General features: G+C 35.8%; 1 protein-coding gene across 2 annotated transcripts in view; it reads left to right on the top strand.

Annotated features, from left to right (window-relative positions):
- Positions 1 to 20586, top strand: part of COL4A5 (collagen type IV alpha 5 chain) — a 272590-nt gene extending 252004 nt beyond the window's left edge. The window contains exons 42-51 of one of the 2 annotated variants that reach the window (XM_072816545.1): positions 2263 to 2396; positions 5483 to 5555; positions 5691 to 5762; positions 6671 to 6799; positions 8140 to 8238; positions 10201 to 10413; positions 15344 to 15521; positions 17395 to 17509; positions 17842 to 18014; positions 19333 to 20586. In XM_072816545.1, coding sequence (XP_072672646.1) covers positions 2263 to 2396; positions 5483 to 5555; positions 5691 to 5762; positions 6671 to 6799; positions 8140 to 8238; positions 10201 to 10413; positions 15344 to 15521; positions 17395 to 17509; positions 17842 to 18014; positions 19333 to 19414 — 1268 coding nt within the window. In that variant the 3' untranslated portion in view covers positions 19415 to 20586. Of the gene's footprint in view, positions 1 to 2262; positions 2397 to 5482; positions 5556 to 5690; positions 5763 to 6670; positions 6800 to 8139; positions 8239 to 10200; positions 10414 to 15343; positions 15522 to 17394; positions 17510 to 17841; positions 18015 to 18215; positions 18334 to 19332 lie in introns of those variants that run through there. The other variant, XM_072816544.1, reaches the window with a different exon arrangement.
- The last annotated feature ends 795 nt before the right edge of the window (positions 20587 to 21381 follow it).

Below are 21381 nucleotides of genomic sequence, written 5' to 3'. Positions count from 1 at the left end.
AAGTGGAAGAGGGTTACTATTGAGTACTATTAAAAATAATACGTATATGTCCCTTATATCATTAGCAAATCATTAATTTAAATTTGAGGGACTCCAGAACAGCAGGTCTGAATTAATAACATGTAAATTTCCCAATATTTTCTTTTAACAGCAGAAAGAACAATTCCTATAATATGCCTAGTTTTTTTTTCAAATATTCTGATAACTTTTAAGACTGGGAAGAGGATCATGAAAGATTCCCTTTTCTCCCCCATCTTACTCTTACTTTGTCATTGTTAGGCTGATTAACAGTTTATTTTTTCCCCAGTAAGATGATTTGCTACCTGTTTTCTAGTCCATATTATACATTATGGATGAAACTAATAATTTTGCTTAGAAAACCCTATCCAGGGGTGTGAACTCAGCAGTTGCTTTTGTTTGTTAATTTTAGTGCAACCTACTCCAACCCTTTCTTTATGATTGGGAAAGGAATTTCTAAGTGTGTCTTGCCTGGTTGCTGGCCTTGGGAGACTATATAATTTAAACTATTTAAAGATAAAACAATTATTGTACTGTTGTAGACCTGTTTCCTCTTTCTCATGGCCATATAGAATAATCACACAGAAATAGCTAAAAATTTTTAAATGGGCTCATATTTTAAAGGTATGTTCTTACTTTCAGTTTTACTAATAATGAAGGTAATAGTAGTAATAATTTTTTAAAAACCTCTTACATAATTCTTACTATGTACCAGGTACTATGTTAAGTAATTTATACATATTTAATCCCTGGATCAACCTGATGAAGTAGGTACTATTCTTATTTCCATTTTAAAGAGGAAGAAATTGTGCCCAAAGAGATTAATAAACTTCCTAAGGTCTAACAGCTAATGATTATTGGAGCTGGGATTACCTAGCCTTCCAGCTCCAGTCCAGCATTCTTAATCCATATGCCATGCTGCCTTTTTAGCATGTAGTCACTGATTCTGGGTTTTAAGAGTATTGGAAGGGAACTAAAGTCTGAATTTTATCTCAGATCAAAACGATGACCCTTTGTCCATTGGTAAGCATGAACTCAAGTATTCTAAATTCATTTGCCTACGATATTTCCTTCAAAAGTAATCTACACACCTTTGTTTTTTGTTGAAATCAATGAAAAACTAAGATTACCAAAGGAGAAAATGTGTAAGTCTGTTGCCTGTTCATTATTTAATGCATAATTAGTTTCTTAAGGCAGAACTAGTTGGTTTTAGCTTCAGACACTGCTTAACAAGCAAGTAACAGCTACTTCCCACCTAGTGACAAAAGATGTGGCCACTGATAAAATCTTGGTTGTTTAATGGACCTGATATCTTTAGAATGAAAAGTTAAAAACATAGCTTAGCAAAATCCTATTTTAAATAATTGTATTTATTCACAAGACATATGCAGAATTTTTCTTCAGAAATATTTGAAATGCAAATAATATGAAAACATGTTTAAAATAAATTCAAAGGTACTATGTTGAATTAATAAATCTCTGATGCTAGAATATTACCATATATTAATAAGCATGTCACTAAAATGAAATTAAAATTACTTTGCCTAAGTAATTATCTTACTTGTGTAGTAATAAAAGCTGAATAAAACTACTTACAAATACCACTTATAAAATAACTATTTATAAGTAAAGCAATCTGCTGATAATCCCAATGAGACAAATGTATTGAATCCCTTTAAGAAACACTACTTAAAGTGTGGTCTGGAATCAGCAGCTTTAGTTACAGGGCACTTGTTAGAATGCATATTCATTCACGGGCCCCGTTCCAGTCTTTCTGAATCCAAAACTCTGGGGGTGAGCCCAGGAATCTGTTTTATCAAACTCTCCTGGGGATTCTGATGTATGCTCCAATTTGAGAACAGTGACCACTGAGCCACCCGGGCTGCCCTGGTATTTGTTTCTTTTCATTTAAGTGAAACACTTAAGCATTACAGAAGCAGTCTTTATTATAATGTCCTGAGTAGTCCTATCTTTAATTATGAGCTTATTAGATTTAACATATAATAAAAAAAAGATTTAACATATAATAAAATGCAAGCTAAAAGGAACTGCAAACCAATGTTAATAACAAAAAGAACACAGTCTAATTTATATTAGAGAGTTAGCACGTGTCTGTATGTTTTGATGTAGTCTGTATCTTATTCTGCAAACTAATAGGATTAGATTACTGATATTTTAAAAGCCAGGCTTTTGTACTACTCTTATGCTATACTGAAATATGGCCATTTGTTGTGCATTGTCAAGGTCTACCAGGTCCAGAAGGTCCCCGGGGTCTCCCTGGAAATGGAGGTATTAAAGGAGAGAGAGGAAACCCAGGCCAACCTGGGCAACCTGGTTTGCCTGGCTTGAAAGGAGATCAAGGACCACCAGGAATCCAGGTAGAAAATGGGAGTAAAAATTTGATGAGAAAGGGATGTGGATATTTGCATACAAAATGAGAATTCTAAGCTACATTATTTTTATTAGTATTTACTGGTTAAGGCATGCCTCACCGGTGAATTACAAAGGAAGAAAAAGGCAGATTTTCTGTCTTCTTCCAACTAAAGGAACTTTGCTACTTTATAGTTAAAGGGTTCCTCAGAAGATATTTGACTTGATGTCATTGATATGTATGTTACTTAAGTTTGAGAAACCTCCATTTCAGTGAAAGCAAATTCATAAAAGAAGACAAATATATTAGAGCATTGCATGTGGATAAAACCATTAATACAGAAGTAATTATAGCTGAGTGGGGATATTTTAGACTTTGAAATTAGAGTTAGGGCCAAATTTCATCTCCACTGAACACTTCTGCTTTGTGTCTATGAGGAAGGCAGATAGATACTTTAGGTTTCTGTCTTCACCTGTAAAAAGGAAATATAATATCTCCACATTTGCATTCATATACTTTCCATATTGGCTTAAGTGACCCAGAAAGTTACATGCTTCTTTATGGATCATTAACACTGCTTGCATTCATTTAGGAGGAGTGTTGTTAGATATCACAACCAGCACAACCTGGGCTTCATCTTTTAATTCTGATGACTGCTTTATAGCAGAAAAAAAGAAAAAAACATCTAAAATAGTAGTCCTTAAAACTTTCCAACAACAAACCTTTTTTCCTCATGTCATTACTATTCTTCTAGACACATACTCTTAAAATTTGAGACCTCTCTTTATTCATTCTCTATTTACTCCCTCCTTATTCATTTCCCAGGTGCTTCCAGTTCATATGCCTCTATGCTTGATACCAAAATTTTATAAATCTAATATTATAAAGTTCTATTCATTTTATTTTGTGTAAGTTCTTAATATTTGCACCTTTTCTAATTTTTTAATGGAAATGATACTAAACAGAAAAATTTCAAGAATGGTAAAAAAAAAACAAAAAAACTTTCATGTATCATTTACCCAGATGGACTAGTTTTTAATGTTTTGCCCTATATGTTATGTATGCATATATAATTTATATATATATATATATATATATATATATATTTGTATATGGGGAGGGAGAGAGAAACATTTGAGAATAAGTTGCAACTATCATGCTTTTTTAGCACTAAATACTTCTGTGCATGAGATTTCCTAAGAGTAGGGATGCCTGGGTGGCTCAGTGGTTGAGGGTCTGCCTTTGGCTCAGGTCATGATCCCAGGGTCCTGAGATCAAGTCCTGCATTAGGCTCCCTGCAGGGAGCCTGCTTCTCCTTCTGCCTGTGTCTCTGCCTCTCTCTGTGTGTCTCTCATAAATAAATAAATAAAATCTTTTTAAAAATTTTCCTAAAATTAAAGATATTCTTTTATACAATAAAAGCACAGTTATCAACTTCAGGAAATTGAACATCAATATAAACTTTTATTTATACTTTATATACTATAATTATATCAGTTGACCTAGTAATTGTCCCTTATTGCATTGTTTTCCTCTAAAATAGGCCAAATTATACATTGCATCTAACGGTCATATCACTCTATGCTCTCTCAATCTGAAACAGTTGCTAAACTATTTTTCTAAATTTCATGATCTTTACATTGTTGAAGGACTGTATCCCCTTCCTATTTTTTTATTTTATTTTAGTTTTTTAAAGATAGATTTATTTATTTATTTATTTATTTATTTATTTATTTATTCATTTATTTATTTATTTGAATGGGGAGGGGCAGAAGGAAAGCGAAAATCCCAAGCCGACTGTGCTGAGCATGAAGCCTGATGCAGGGCTCGATCTCACAACCCTGACATTATGAACTGACCCCGAAATTAAGAGTTGGGCGCTTAAAAGACTGAGTCTCACAGGGCCCCCCCCCCAGTTTTTAAAACAGAATATTCCTTCTTTTGTCTGCTATTTCTTCATTCTAGTTATGCATCCCCAGCTGGAATACTACATGAGTGATGTTGTGTCCTCCATCAGACATTTAGGCCCACAATGTTCATCTCTTCCTCATTGGTGATCTTAATTTTGATCATTCCAGCAAGTTATCTGGTTTCTCCACTGCGTGGTTACTACTTTCCCCTTGTAACTAATAAGCAAAACTATGGAAAGATACATTAAGATCATGCAAATATACTGCTCCTCATCAAAATTTCCCTGTATATTTAATATCTATTTATTTTCCTCAACCAAACAATGTAGTGGTTGAATATAGTGAATAGTGGCAAATGATGAGTTTTCTACCTCTAACCCTAATTCCACATTTACCAGTCAGCCCTTTGATAGGCGAAGCCTCCCTTCTATTCCATGTATTGTCTGTTTATTATTAGTATGGACTCATAAATTCTCTTTTTTATAATTTTGTAAACTATCATTGTTTATTCCACTGCTCAGATTATCCTGGATTTGGAAACTTCTTCAAGCTGGATCCTAACATGCCCTGATTTTTTTAGCCATTTCTTACATGTTGTAATAATATGTTCCGGGTTTGCCCCTTTTACACTCCTACTAATAAAGTTTCATTGTCCCATACTTATTCTTCCTCTAGGTACATTCTAGACTTAATCTCAACTGTTCTTCTTCCCATAGTTTTCCTGGCCCTCAAACCCAAGTAATAGGCCCTGCTATATTTTTTGCTAAGTCTTACAGACTTTATCATTTCTGCACATGTGATTTTAACTGAAGCATTTATCACCTCAGTGCTACACTAAAAATAGTGTCTTTGTTCATGATAGTAAAGTAATGGATGCCATTTATTAAGTATATACTATATAGCCAATCAGTTTTCTAAGTACTTAATAGCAGCCATCTCACTTAATCCTCACCAAAAAAGCCATGAAGTAGATACTATTAATCTCTCTATGTTAGAGGTGAGAAAACTATGAAAGAGGTTAAATGATCAACTCAAGGTCACACAAGCTAGTAAGGGGCAAAATTGGGATTTGAATCCTAGAAGTATGACCCTAGAGCAAGTGCTACAGATGAATATAAATACTTATAACCTCACTCCCTCCTCCAATTTTTTTTTTCTAAAATTAATGATTTTGTTTTCTCAGGGTAATCCTGGCCGGCCAGGTCTCAATGGAATGAAAGGAGATCCTGGTCTCCCTGGTGTTCCAGGATTTCCAGGTATTTGAAGGAATGTTTTGAAGTTCCCCTTTTATATTAAACTCCTTTGGGATAAGATACCCATTTTCTGATTTGACTGGGTAAATGCTATGACTTTGTTGCTTTGCTGTGCCATTGTATGCATCTTCTTTGCAGGTATGAAGGGACCCAGTGGAGTACCAGGTTCAGCTGGCCCTGAGGGGGATCCAGGACTTGTTGGCCCACCAGGTAAGACTTATTCTAGGAGTTAGTTATAACTGATACTTAAGCACATTGAAGAACTTGAAAGTTTGCATTAGGCCTGAACTCAACTTTTAGAGTCTCAATCCCCAATAACTGAAAGGAAGTAGGCAAAACTCTTCCTCTATTTACTTAAGTCTTAACCTCTCGCTTTTGTTAAGAAAATTTTGAGTCCAGATCTTTTAAGTTTAATATAGATGCAGGACCAACAAGAATGCTTCATTAAGATTTTTATTAGCTTTTATACTAACTTTCCCATATTCAGTTGAACAGATTACAAGAGCAAGTCGTTTTTAATTGAAAATATTTTTAATATGAAAATAGTTCTTTTTGCTGGACACTTATAGAAGTGTCCTATAAACTGAAATAGGACATCTACTAAATTCCCTTACCACTTCAGTGGGACACTTGACAAGCACAACAAACAGTAACTAAGAATGATTTTAGAATCAGAATGGAGGAGATCCCTGGGTGGCTCAGCAGTTTAGCGCCTGCTTTTGGTCAGGGTGTGATTCTGGGGTCCCTGGATCGAGTCCCACATCAGGTTCCCTGCATTGGGCCTGCTTCTCCCTCTGCCTGTGTCTCTGCCTCTCTCTCTCTCTCTCTCTCTCTCTCTCTCTCTCTCTCACTGTGTGCCTATCATAAATAAATAAAAATTAAAAAAAAAGAAAATAGGGACAATAGGCCTAATTTTTCCATTGACAGTAAAGAAATTCTTTATTTCTTTTAGTCTTCTGGGTGAGATGATGGCTTTCCCTAACAGATTTCCCAACATTTCAATGCATGTAATTTGTTTCTTTTGCACCAATTTTTATTTCGACCTTAGGACACTTTGGCATCCATTCCTTCTGGCCTTTGTCTTTCTTTCCTTCCAATTTGTATGTTTTGCATCTTAGGTCCCCCTGGACTACCTGGTCCTTCAGGACAGAGTATTATAATCAAAGGAGATGTTGGTCCACCAGGGATCCCAGGCCAGCCTGGATTAAAAGGTCTACCAGGACTACCAGGACCTCAGGGCTTACCAGGTACATTTGCAGATCATCTTTCCAAGCCTTATCTGAGAACATTTCCCTAGTTCTCCTTTTACTTGTCATAGTTTTTCTCTGAGAAGAGGAGTCTCAACAACTAGTAGAATACCAGACCACCACAGATCCCATTTCCTTTTTTCTTGAAAATGTTAATTTTCTCATGCTCTAATTTCCTTTATGCCCAGTCAAATTTCTTCTAGCTAGTTCCTCTGGCTGTTCTAATTTGAATGGTTAGGTTAATGTTATTAAAAACTTTATAATGAAATTAACATGCATTTCAGATCTTGTACTTTCTCTATCCCAACCACCAGAAGGATAGAAAGCTAATTTGGTGGGCCATCAACTCCTCACTATGATGCCCCATGATTTTTTTTTTTACCATCTTAACCATTTTATTTATTGAAGTTCAACTCGCCAACATATAGTATAACACCCAGTGCTCATCCCGTCAAATGCCCCCCTCAGTGCCCATCACCCAATCACCCCATCCCCCCGCCCGCCTCCCCTTCCACTACCCTTTGTTCATTTCCCAGAGTTAGGAGTCTCTCATGTTTTGTCACCCTCTCTAATTTTCCCCACTCTAATTTTACACATGTTTAAATGTACAGTTCAGTGGCATTAGCTGCATCCACATTGTTATGCAACCGTCATCACCACCCACTTATGTAAATCATCTTGTGAACCGACACTCTGTACCCATCAAACAGTAACTTCCCTCTTCCTGTTCTCCCAGCTCCTGCTAGCCACCATTCTATTCTATGTCTCTGAGTTTGACTACTCTAGGCATCTCATGTAAGTGGAATCATATAGTATTGGTTTTTTTTAAATTGGAGTTCAATTTGCCAACATATAGCATATCACCCAGTGCTCATCCCATCAAGTACCCCATGATTTTTAAACTAACTCTTGTCTAGTGGGCCATTTGACTCTATGCTTGTAGCCAATTTTGATGATACAAGAAAGATAGAAACTAACTTCAGTCTTTCTTGCTTACTAAGTGATTGGTTGTTAGTCTTTCCATAAACTAAGTGTACCAGGCAGTAACAACCTTACCTATGGGGAGAAAGATAACAAAAGTTGGGTTTTGCTCTCCTGTTTAATTCTGAGGCAAAGAGAACACAACTGTTATATTAGGGGAATCTCCACAGAGACAAACTGATTGTCTAAAACTAAAAGTAAATTTTTGTCCCAGGCTTAGGCTGTTCCTTTGTGTGCCTGGATTAAAGACAAGACCAGACTATGAATTTAGTGACAGTCAAGGACCTTAAATTTCCTAGATTTGTCTAGATATGGAATTATCATACCCATATTTGAAGTCCCTTTTTTTTTTCCTGTAGGTCCAATTGGCCCTCCAGGAGATCCAGGACGCAACGGACTCCCTGGCTTTGATGGCGCTGGAGGGCGCAAAGGAGACCCAGGTCTGCCAGGCCAGCCAGGTAAGACAAGTGAAACACTGCTGTTGATAGTAGTCTCAAGTCTGAGAGAGCACTTTTTAAAGTGCTCCCCGTTAGAACCTTGAGAGTCAGAGTGGCATCTTATGCTGAGATGACAAATTGATATTCAGGTTTTTAGTTCATTCATTAATAGGTGTTCCTGATAATATTGAATCTGATATCCAGTAGATTTCCAATATGTTCTCAAACTACTTACAAAAAGAATCTGAATCACCTTGCAATAAAAAATACAGGCAGAGAAGCTTAATAGACATTTTTCCAAAGAAGACATACAGATGGCAACAGACACATGAAAAGATGTTCAAAATCACTAATTGTCAGGGAAATGCAATCAAAACAACAAGATATCACCTTATGCCCATCAGAATGACTAGAATCAAAAAGACAAGAAATAGTAAGTATTGGCAAGGACGTGGAGAAAAAGGAGCCCTTATGCACTGTTGATGATAATGCAAACCACTGTGGAAAACAGTATAGAGATTCCTCAAAACATTAAAAATAGAATTACCGTATGATCCAGTAATTCCATTAGTGGATATTTACCCAAAGAAAACAAAACACTAATTCAAAAAGATGTACCCACCACTTTGTTTATTGTAGCATCATTTACAATAGCCAAGATATGGAAGATACACACACATATGCACACACACAGGAATATTACTCAGCCATAAAAAATAAATGAGATCTTGTCATTTACAACAACATGGAGGGACCTAAAGGGTATAATACTAAGTGAAATGTCAGAGAGAGAAAGATAAATACCATATGAGTTCACTCATATGTGAAATTTAAGAAACAAATGAACAAACAAAGGAAAAAAGAGACAAACAAAAAAACCAGCCTCTTAAATACAGAGAACAAACTGGTGGGTGCCAGAGGGGGGAGGTGGGCCGTGGGTGAGTGAAATAGAAAAAGGGGATTAACAGTGCTCATTATCATAATGAGTACTAAGCAATGTATAGGATTGTTGAATCACTATATTGTATACCTAAAACAAATATAATACTTTGTTAACTATACTTCAATAAAAAAATTAAAATAAAAAAAACACTGAAGATTGCTAAAACAAAAAATCATTACCTTAGTAGATTTTTAATACGTATTAGCAACTCTAGACAATATAAATATAACTAAATAATATAAACATAAAGAATATCTATTGGCAAAAAATATCAGTGGCAGTAAGGCAAAGTGATAATACCTATGGCCTTCCTGGAACCAATATTGCCATTTTATTAACTGTATATCAGGGAAGAAACAAGTTAGTGTCATCTTCATCACATATGGGCATTGCTGTGGAGTTTCCCCAAAATGAAAATGCATATACACAGTGGTAAAAGGCCCATACATAAAGAGAATTTTAAAATAAGTTCAAATCAGTAAGTTAAACAGAGAAAGGGAACAAGTGGTAAATTGAAAATAGACATTTTGAAAAGGCTGCTTTAGTAGTGCCCTGCCTATTCTCTAAACAAAAAGGTATGCCTGAGAATAATTCCTCAGACAGATTCAAAGGAAATGTTTTTCAGCACTGAAACTGGCAGACTGATGGCAACCACACCCTTCCTTTTTTGCTGATGAACAAAACAGACTGAAATTTTGTCATGGGGTTTGGACTCCTTTAGTAGAGCAAGAGACTAGATAACACACAGACTTCCCAAATAAGAATCACTTCTTCCCATCTAATGTTCCATCGCCCAGTACTCATTTAGTACCTAATATTGTCAACCAATTCCATTAGGAAAAATATGTATTTAAATCTCTTTGAGGGCAGGGACCATATTTAATTTATCTCCACATCCATATCTGACAGTACCTTAATAGGCACTCTATAAATATTGACTATATTAACGAATCAAATGAGGTCATACTGTATTATCTGTAGCCATAATAGTGGATCAGAGTTTACTTAAATTTCATATACTGACGATTCCATGGAAATAGGTACCCGTGGTTTGGATGGTCCCCCTGGACCAGATGGAATGCAAGGTCCTCCAGGTCCTCCAGGAACTTCCTCTATTGCCCATGGATTCCTCATCACACGTCACAGCCAGACAACAGATGCACCACAATGCCCACATGGAACTGTCCAGATTTATGAAGGCTTTTCTCTCTTATATGTCCAAGGAAATAAAAGAGCTCACGGTCAAGACTTGGGTGAGATAATTGGCATTTTTTTTTACTGTGCATTTTGTTTTGTTTTGAAAATCCTGTTGGATTCTGGAGTAGCCTTGGACAAAGTGTATCTCTCTAATTCTTTTGGGGCTTGAAAATTGAAGACCATGTCAAGGGCAGCTAAATGTATTCACTGTAAGTTTTACATAAATTATAACTTTTCTTTAAATGCCTTAGTTATCTAGTATGAGGTACAATTCTTGGCCTAAAGCAGCACATTTTGGGAAGGGCCACATGTACTTTTTTAGCTTAATTATTAAGGAAATAGAGTCCCTCTACAGTATAACAGTGGCTTAAATAGGCAGTGTTTATTCATTGGACATAGTTTTTTCTTCTCTGATACTAGTCTTCATCAAGTTAAAAGTTCTGAAGACAATCTTGCTTTTCTAAACTAATGAAAGTAAAGTCATTTCTTAATTATGCTAGTTTATAGTTCCTAAATTAAGTGTTTTACCTTTGTAAAGTATTATCAGAGTAGATTAAAGCCATACAAAAACACCATACTTCTATATAAAATACACTTCAAGGGCAGCGTGGGTGGCTCAGCGATTTAGCGCCACCTTTGGCCCATGGCATGGTCCTGGGGACCCAGGATCAAGTCCCACATCCAGCTTCCTGGTGGAGCATGCTTCTCCCTCTGGCTGTGTTGTGTCTCTGCCTCTCTGTGTCTCTCATGAATAAATAAATAAAATCATAAATAAATAAATAAATAAATAAATAAATAAATAAATAAATAAATAAATAAAATACACTTCATGTAATTGTGTTCCCAGGCATTTTTTCATTTTTTCTGTACTGTGGTGGATAGATTGGTTGATGGGATGAGGCTGGACTGGATGACTCTCAAGACCTCTTTCAATCCTCAACATTTCTTTTTGTGGAATTTTGACTTTGGATTTCAAACCCTTTTATTTGATCTGTGGCTGCCAATTTGGGGGATCATTATCCCCTTTGTCTCTATAGAGACATTTAAGAAGATAGTCTGGGCTTCCAGTTTCTCACAGGTCAGGTCATTTTATGAAGCCAAATAAAGTAGGAGTTTGCCCAGTAACTTTCTTCTCCCACTTCTACTTTTCTTTGTCTCCTTTTCATCTTTCCTCTACTATTTTTCCTTACTTTGTTTACTTTCTTTATGTAACATCTTCTTTTTCTAATTTTATAATTGACAAATCTTCACTGTGAAAATATTCTTATCTTTTACATAAATCTCTCTAGTCTTCTTCCCATAAAATTGTTCTCCTTTTAGGCCATTCTCTTTTCACTATCAGAGTCTTAACTTATACCTATAATCAAGCTTGTAAACTTTAAATCCCTGACCTATGAAGTCAGGGAACCATTGGAAATTTTTGAGCACCGTGAAATTTAAAAATGCAATTAAAAGAGATAGTGGAATCTGCTATCCAATACATTACCGTAGCTTTCAAAATGCGTGTCTTTGATCAAACAAGGGCTGTCATACTATGTATTCAGACTTGAAGGCTACAAACTGGCCCTGACTAAGGTACAGTATAAGCCTCAGACATAGGAAAGCCATGATATATATAGGGCCTAAGATCCCAAGGGTAATCCCAGATTGCAATCGCTTCTATGGCTCCCACAGGGGTCAAGTTGAAGAGAGCTTGATGGCTAAGCAAAAAATGGAGACAGCTATAGCTTTAATGTTATTAAGGAAACAATCACATGATCCAATAAATACAGTCTGTGTTGGATTAGTGAAAGGATTATGGTGTGTAAAAAAGAAGGTGGAGGTCACAGATGCAATACTAAAACCGTTCTGTATAGGAGCAAAAAAAAATACTAAGAATCATTAGTCTATTAAAGCCTTATAATTTTAGAATATAGGAAGCGTTGAGAATTCATGAGATTTTTCTTCAAAATTTTCTCTGAAAATTCAGAATTCTGCATCATTGTGGGTAGCCTAAAGCACAGATGCAACCAAACTCCTCTGTCCTCATCATTGTGGGCCTTCCTTTTATGTACGTCTTCCTTTTCTTTTCTTTCCAAAACCAGGGCTATTTCCAGCCTTGTCCTCAATTAGCATTGATGTGAGTTTTATTTTTAAATTACTTTATAAATAAAAAGCACGTTGATTTCCATTCTAATTTGATTTTCACAACTACGATCAAGAAAAATATAGGACAAGTATTGTTTTCTTATATTTCATACACAAAAAAAAAACTGGCTAAGAGCTTAAATGACTAATTCAAACCCACACACTCAATGATGGAGATAACTGAATTCAACACCTACCAATGCTAAACCCATCTGTTTTCAATTATGCCAATTTGTCATTCATGCTCACATGACCTTGAGTTAGTAACCTCTCTCTGATCCAATTTTTTTCCTCCGAAAAAAATTAATTAGGCTAAATCAGTGATTTTCAACCTGGGGATCTTCTGAAAAGATTCCTAGACCCATCCCAAACCTATTTTATAAAAATTTCCAATGATTAGGATGATCCACTAGGTTTAAGAATTGTTGATCTTTTTTCAGTCATCTTCAGTCTGAGATAACTGTATCCCTTTGGATACATGAGGAATTTCCAAGAACTACACAGGCATAATTTCAAAGGAATCAATTTTCAAATACTCAACTTTCATATATACTTTCTCCTGGAGTTGAACTGCCTGTGTATATGCTTTGAATAATCCCATTTCCCACATCCCTTTCACTATCACCCATCTCCCACTTTATGAAAGAATCATCCTATCACATATTGTCTTGAAGTGTGAAAACCTCTGGAGGACAAAATCAAAGGGACAACTCAAAATAATGGTCTCGTTAAAGCCTCCATTAACTGAGGCTCTATAATTCACTTTGGATCCATCTCATTAGAAAATGCATTTCCAACAAAAGTTTACTTTTTTGTTTAGTAATTATCAAAAATTATCATATCTGTATTTTTATAAATTCTCAATGTAATGATGGCAATGCACAAAAATCTTTAATACATAAAGTCTTATAATCATAGAAAGTTTTTTTTTAATTTATTTTTTATTGGTGTTCAATTTACTAACATACAGAATAACCCCCAGTGCCCGTCACCCATTCACTCCCACCCCCCGCCCTCCTCCCCTTCTACCACCCCTAGTTCGTTTCCCAGAGTTAGCAGTCTTTACGTTCTGTCTCCCTTTCTGATATTTCCCACTCATTTCTTCTCCCTTCCCTTATATTCCCTTTCACTATTATTTATAGTTTTTTAAAGTTATTTTACATTTTTGTTTAAGAGAAATATGATAGGACAATCAATAAAAACCAAAAAATAAAAACACGATTAAGATCAAACTGTGTGGGCAGCCCAGGTGGCTCAGTGGCTTAGTGCCACCTTCAGTCCCGGGTGTGGTCCTGGAGACCCGGGATCGAGTTCCACGTCAGGCTCCCTGCATGGAATGGAGCCTGCTTCTCCCTCTGCCTGTGTCTGTGCCTCTCTGTGTGTGTGTCTCTCATGAATAAATAAATAAAATTTTTAAAAAAGATCAAACTGCGTGAAAGAAGTAGAATGGACATATAATTTCCAGATGCAAAAGAAGCATTGAATGACTGAATTTATGTACTTTTAAAAATGTTTATTGTTAGGTTTCAAATCATTATGTTAGATATATTTAAAAGACAGAGAAAAAGTTTGTTTTTAAATATAAATATTCACAAAACACTAGACATGATAGCTGGTAACATTTGAAACATGATTTGCAAAGTCCCAAGCTCCAGTATCACAAGGTGGATTATATATAGAAAGGTAGCTTTGGACCCAAGAGACAATAACAAATATCTTAATAACTGGCATAGTATCAATTTGAAATTCTGATTAAAAAATATATCTAAACTGAAAAAAGTGTGAGAGGGTGCACCGTTTTTCATTATTCTTTGGTGAGTAAATGAGAATAAAAGGTCTGATCACTGGTAATGATAACCCCTATTGCCCTTATCAGTTCTGAAATTCATTCTCCTTGCATCTTTCCTTTCTCTCTTATTCTTTTTACTTTTTTTTAAGATTTTTAAAAAATTTTTTATTTATTTATGATAGTCACACACAGAGAGAGAGAGGCAGAGACATAGGCAGAGGGAGAAGCAGGCTCCATGCACCGGGAGCCCGACGTGGGATTCGATCCCGGGTCTCCAGGATCGCGCCCTGGGCCAAAGGCAGGCGCCGAACCGCTGCGCCACCCAGGGATCCCTCTTTTTACTTTTATTATTCATCTCCAAACCTGTTCATGGTTGCTGTTCATATTGGTCAGCACTACAGTTGTCCCTAGGCTTAAAGAGATTGCAAAAATAAATAAGATACATACTGGAGATGTCTTCAAAGAAGAGAGAGTTGCCTGGAGAAGAAGTACTAATAAGATATTATAGGAACTCTGGGGCAGCCCTGATGGTGCAGCGGTTTAGCACCGCCTGCAGCCTAGGACGTGATCCTGGGGACCCTAAATCGAATCCTGCGTTGGGCTCTCTGCATGGGGCCTGCTTCTCCCTCTGCCTGTGTCTCTGCCTCTCTCTCTCTCTCTCTCTCTCTCTCTCTGTGTCTCTATGAATAAATAAAAATTAAAAAATTAAAAAAGACCTTTAAAAAATATTATAGGAACTCTGTGTGTGTTCTTCACTTGTTCACAATAAATTGCTCAAAACATTCTCCATAAGACACCATTGTTTATAAGTGCATCACCAGTGTAAAAACTGTAGAAAAATATATAATGAACTACAACAATAAATGTCTACATAAATTATATGCTATATCCTGATTTTAGAAATGTTAAAGATGTAAGTAAACATGCATCTTATAGTTAAAGAACTGAATTATATTTATTGTCTAAGAAATGTAGACAAGTTTCTCCTTGAAAGGTTGTTAGGGTTTCAAAAGAAATTAAAGTATCATCATAGTACAGTCCTTCATCTTTTTCTCCCCAATTCTTCCTAGGGACGGCTGGCAGTTGCCTTCGTCGCTTCAGTACCATGCCTTTCATGTTCTGCAACATCAACAATGTTTGCAACTTTGCTTCAAGAAATGATTATTCTTACTGGCTGTCTACCCCAGAGCCCATGCCAATGAGCATGGAGCCCCTGAAGGGCCAGAGCATCCAGCCATTCATTAGTCGGTGAGACATTGGTGTAGCTTTGACTTTGACCAATTCCCAATTAATTTAGCTAGTCAGAAATGAGTCTAAAGCTAATAATTCGATCATATTCTTCCCACATTAGGTCGAACAGAGGTGCCTTTATACTATTCAATTAGGTATTTAGTTTAAGCCATATTAATTGGAGATTTGCTTTTGACCAGACCCTATGATAGACATAGTATAGTATAGTATACAAAGAAATCAGACTAATCATTAAGCAAATATATGTACATTAATCTAATATCTAGCACGCTTGGCCAAGTGTTACAATAGATCTAATAAAACGTTATGAAAGCATAAGGAAAACAATGTTTAATTTTAACTGGATAAATCTGGGATGACTATATGGAAGAAATGTATTTTGACCTGGTTAGTACTTAAAGGATGGGAAGAACTTGAGACACAGGTAGTTATAAGGGGGGAGGGCGTGGGAATGGGTAGAAGATTGCTGTGTCTAGAATGTAGTTTGTAAAGGTTCCATAGGAAGAAGAGAGTAAAAAATTAACTTGGACTCAGATGGTAGAAGGCTTTCAGCATCAGGTTTTATTTTGGAATTAATCTGGTATTAATGGGGAGCCATGAAGAGTGTTTGAGCTACATTTAGGGAAAAATTACAGAGCCATCCATATGTAACATGGATTACAGAGGAGATAGTCCTAACATAGAGAGACCAGTTAAACTGAAGGTTTTGCTGTAGTCCTGGTAGGAATGGATTGGAACTGTCAGTGGGGAACATGTATCATTTTAATAGAATAGGATTTGGCAGTGGATCAGTTATGGGATGGAAGAAGTGATAGCTGACGTTCAAAGCATGAGTAACTAGCAGGAGGGTGGTACCATTAATAGAGACTTCCTAGAGTTTTGCCACATTAGAACCCTAGCTTAATTCAGTCTCCTAGGCTTATTAGATACTGCCATTTTCATTCTGATCATGGACCAATTGATTTAAGAGTCCACTAACCACAAAGGATGAATCATTAGTCTAGTTTCTTTGACATTGAATATAATGGTTAAGCCTAGTTCAACTTCTCTCAGTAACAAATTCATGGTGCCCTTTTTTAATACATTTGCCCAGATTTGGGAGGAATTTATTTTTTGTGATTTTTGTCAGTCCCAACACTTGGGAGTAAAGGGTCCTATTTCCTGTTTTGTAGATAAACTTCACCAAATTTATTCAGTCATAAGTCAGAAGGTCCCTTCATAATATTTATTAAAGATATGGTAGACTTGGCTATGTTTATTTTATTGAAGGTTTACTTGATTTTATAGATTTAAGCCACATCTCTACGTGCCTGGGTAGCTGCCCAGCATTCTGGAAATGCTGTATTTCTCTAGATATGGCCAAATGGTTAATAAATATCCTTTGGACCAAAAATAATGGGTGGGAATTGAGAAAATACTGTTTCTTATCTTTTCCAGTTCACCAGACACTGTTCTTACCACAGTTTTCAGCATTACTAAATGTCTACCATACAGTTGGGCACTTTGACAGCAAGTAGTATGTGCAATACATGAAGCCAAACTCTTACAGCAATTATGGCATTGACTATAGCAAGTATGAATACAAATTTAAGGAAGAATGGAAAATGAAAATGGTATAGCAGTGATATACTATATACTATAGTATAGTTTCTTGAAAAAAGCCTACAGTTTTTGTTTATAACTTTATTAAGTAGATTGGGAGACAGGGCTTATAAAAAAGCAATTCTTGAAGTGCATTTTTCTTCTGCTTTTGTGAGCATAGATGACACCTTAATGGGCTTCTATACCAGGAAGGCTTTGACAGAAGAGAAACTGCTAGTTCCCACATACTCACTGTGTAGATTGTGTTCCCCTCCCTTTCCCTTACCAGATGTGCAGTATGCGAAGCTCCAGCTGTGGTGATTGCAGTTCACAGTCAGACCATCCAGATTCCCCATTGTCCTCACGGATGGGATTCTCTCTGGATTGGCTATTCCTTCATGATGGTATGAAATACTCTTCCTTATCTTTGTCACCATAGCTGACTGTCCATCATATTGTATATCTTACCCAAGACAAGGAATCCCTGTCATTTGCCCAGTACGAAGCTTGAACATCAATTAGCTTCTGTCCAGATATTGAGTTCCCCTTCACATATTTTCTGGAATATATTTACATAATCTGTCTGTTACTTCTGTTGAGTACCCTTGATGTGGAGACTTTTCTCTTACCTCTTGCCCTAGTTCCTTCACTGGATTTGAATTTTTGGGCAAATTTAGGACATATCGTTGGGTATTCACGAAGGTTCTAGTGGCACATTTTCTCTTATCTTTTCTAGCACACGAGCGCAGGAGCAGAGGGCTCAGGTCAAGCCCTGGCCTCCCCTGGTTCCTGCTTGGAAGAGTTTCGTTCAGCTCCTTTCATTGAATGTCATGGGCGGGGTACCTGCAACTACTATGCCAACTCCTACAGCTTTTGGCTAGCAACTGTAGATGTGTCAGATATGTTCAGGTAAGGTACTTATGGCTTTTTTTTTTTTTGGTACTAATGGCTTTAGTTCAGTTTAGATCCTAAGCTTCCTTCAGAGGTGCTAGGGAAGAGAGAAGCAATTCATGGATGATTTATACCCAACAAATGTTAAAGACTTAGTTGACTGTGTTTTGTTTTTTGTTTTTTTGTTTTTGCTTGTTCTTTTCATATACCTGACTCAAGACAGAAAAACACCCGGCTAATGTTAGGTATGTGTGCTTTTAGATGGTTTGGTTGTAGTAATCCTTCAGTAGCTAAACAGACAAAGCAAGAAAAGGTTATGTGATCTGCTCAACAATAAGTGAGCTGTTCAACTAGACTGAGGCCACGCCAGGAAGTAAAGATCAAAGCTGTGATCTGTGATCCCTGACCAAGTCCAGTGATCTCTTCTCCCAGGACCTTTTCTTTTCTTTTCTTTTCTTTTCTTTGCTTTCTTCTTTTCTTTTCTTTTCTTTTCTTTTCTTTTCTTTTCTTTTTTTTCTTTTCTTTTCTTTCTTTTCTTTTCTTTCTTCTTTCTTTTCTTTTCTTTTCCTTTCCTTTCCTTTTTTTTATTTTTCCTTTTCTTCTTTCTTTCTTTCTTTCTTTCTTTCTTTCTTTTTTTGAGAGAGACAGCGTGAGCAGGGAGGGGAGAGGAGGAGCAGGAGAGGCAAGAGAGGGAGAGAGAGAATCTTAGGTATGTTCCATGCCCAGCATGTAGCCCATTGTGAGGCTCAGTCTCAGGATCCTGAGATCATGACTTGAGCCAAAATCAAGAGTTGAATGCTTAACCAACTGAGCCACCAAGGCATCCCTTTCCCAAGATGTTTTCAATGCTTTCATCCAAGTGTTTGAGTGAGTAAGATCACATACAGTATATGTACTTCAGGATAATTCAATCTATTGGATTTTTTCTGGTTTAAATTAATTTTTATATATTGCTTCTTTTGAGTTACCCTTACTCGATATTTTTCTTAACAATTATTTGTTTGCACTTTGTATGCATATGTTTTATAATTTATTCATTATCAGTTGCCCAGATGTCCCTCATTCTAGGACTGTTATAAAAATGTGTAAGAAATAAAGAGGGAGAGGCAGATAAAGGTAATAGTGGTAGAGGGAAGAGTCAGAAAAATAAATATGACCAGTAATGGCTCTTTGGCCATACCAGTTACTGCACTAGATCACATTGATCAAAAGTTAATCATTAAGTCACAGGAGAGCTACTTAAGCACAAAAAGAATGTTTGGTTGTGAATTTGAACCATAATAGAATTGAAATACCAGAAAAGGCTAATTTGATCATCTTGTTTCTTATTTCCCAGCAAACCTCAGTCAGAAACACTGAAAGCAGGAGACTTGAGGACACGTATTAGCCGATGTCAAGTGTGCATGAAGAGGACATAACATTTTGAAGAACCTTGCGTGTTTTTAAATGTGATATATATATATATATATATATATATATATATATATATATTTCCCAGGATGCAACGTCTCACTCTTTCCAACTTTTACCACTGCTGCCACCAATGGTGCTACTATATATGACCAAGAGAACATGCTGACTAGTAACCATGAAGATTCGGATGTACCTCAACAATGTGCCAGAGCAAGGTCTCTATTATTTTTTTATGAGTGAAATAAGAAAACGAATTTACTTTTTGGGTCCAGAATGACTTTCCCCAAGGATTATAAGATGAAGATGACATATTTTGCCCAGTGACTAAAACAGCACATTAAAAATTCAATTAAGAGAAGAATCATACTGAGTAAAATAAAAGACTGCAGTTTGGGGGAAGAATTATTTTTCATGGTGCTACTAATCCCACTGTATCCCAGGATTTTAATATAAAAGTGTTAAGCTTATTTTTCTTTGTAAGTAAAGAATGTGTATATTGTGTAAACAGACTTTTAGCTCAAAATGTTGTCATTTAGATGTGATCTGACGTGAATCACCCTTTACAGACAACGTAGGCAAACCTAGAATACAGACAAGATTTTGTATCCATGTTTATCAAAGTGAAAGAACTTCTATTCTTACATCAAGTTACTACTGAAAGTAAATTTATTTTGCATTCCATCCCCTAAGTTCTTATTTGACTTTTAAAAAATAGGTCATTTTAGTCACTTTAATGAGAATTTTAATGTTCATGTTAACATACCAAATTATAATATCTAATAGAACAATTTCTCTTTTGCTGTATTCTTCAAGATTCTTAATACCAGATGCCCTCCCTTTTTAATGTTTATTACATCTTGTTTTTGCTCATCCCTAGGCAAAGTCCTCCCAAATAATTTTGAGAAACAAAAATATGCAAAAAATGATGATTTATCCCCTGTGCTTCTTCTGTAAGAATTATTCTCCTTTGATCTCTGCTTGTACAAGGACTGGGAAGACAATTCTTGGTTAGTCTTCTCTCCTCAGTTACAAAGCCAATCGATGTTTCTTCCTTTTTTTTTATTTTAAATATTTTATTACAAATAGTCATAGAATACCTTATTTCCCTAGTTGTCCTCTTTTCACTTAATGTTTAACTCACCAATATCAATTTAATTAAAGATATCCTATGTTGTAAGTATGGATTGTTGTGTATCTCTTACGACTATGTGTAAAAATCTGCTCATTTACAGGTAGACTATATATCTGCACATCAACAAGTAGTCCTTTCTCAGAGAATCATTTAGAGCAGTTCCAAAGAGATTTCTGCAGACTTTGATCACTCTCATAGCTGATAGAAGATATAGAGTAATGTAAACTTTTTCTAATAAACAAAACAACCTATTGGAAAGTACTTTTGAGATAATAAATTTATTAACACTATTGTGTTGATGGCTGAGAAAGGAAGCAGAACTACTTTCTGTTTAGGGAAAAATTCATTAATAATGTTTAAAGCAGATTAGTGAGTTAATATTCCTAATGATTAAGACTGAATACATGTAGCTCTCTAGTTGAGAACTTGCTAAAAATAAGAGGCATTAAAAGCCTCTATAATAAAATTTGTATTTCAATTAAACTATGAAACAACCAAAATAATTTTGAGCATTTTAGACTATAATATGAACCCATGCAAAAGCTAAAGCTTAGAGTCTTTAGTTGTAGAAGTTAGATTCTAAACAATGATAATTTCTTAATAATACTGTTGATTTCAAAGCTAGCCAAGTGCAAATTCTAGCTTTATTTTTCCATATAGCCACATGAGTGAAAACACTAATGGGTAATCATAAATGAAATCACTATATGACATCACATAGGTTTTTCTACATGGTGTACACTTGAAGGTTGTTCCTTGAGTTACAGTCACAAGCACTAATTTCAGAGATTTTGCTGTTTGTAGCTTTCCTTCTCATTTTTATCTGGTTGAAAACCTTGC

This window comes from Canis lupus, chromosome X (assembly GCF_048164855.1).
Source record: "Canis lupus baileyi chromosome X, mCanLup2.hap1, whole genome shotgun sequence".
In the NCBI taxonomy this organism is placed as follows: Eukaryota; Metazoa; Chordata; class Mammalia; order Carnivora; family Canidae; genus Canis; species Canis lupus.
This window is presented reverse-complemented; position numbering and strand designations above follow the sequence as displayed.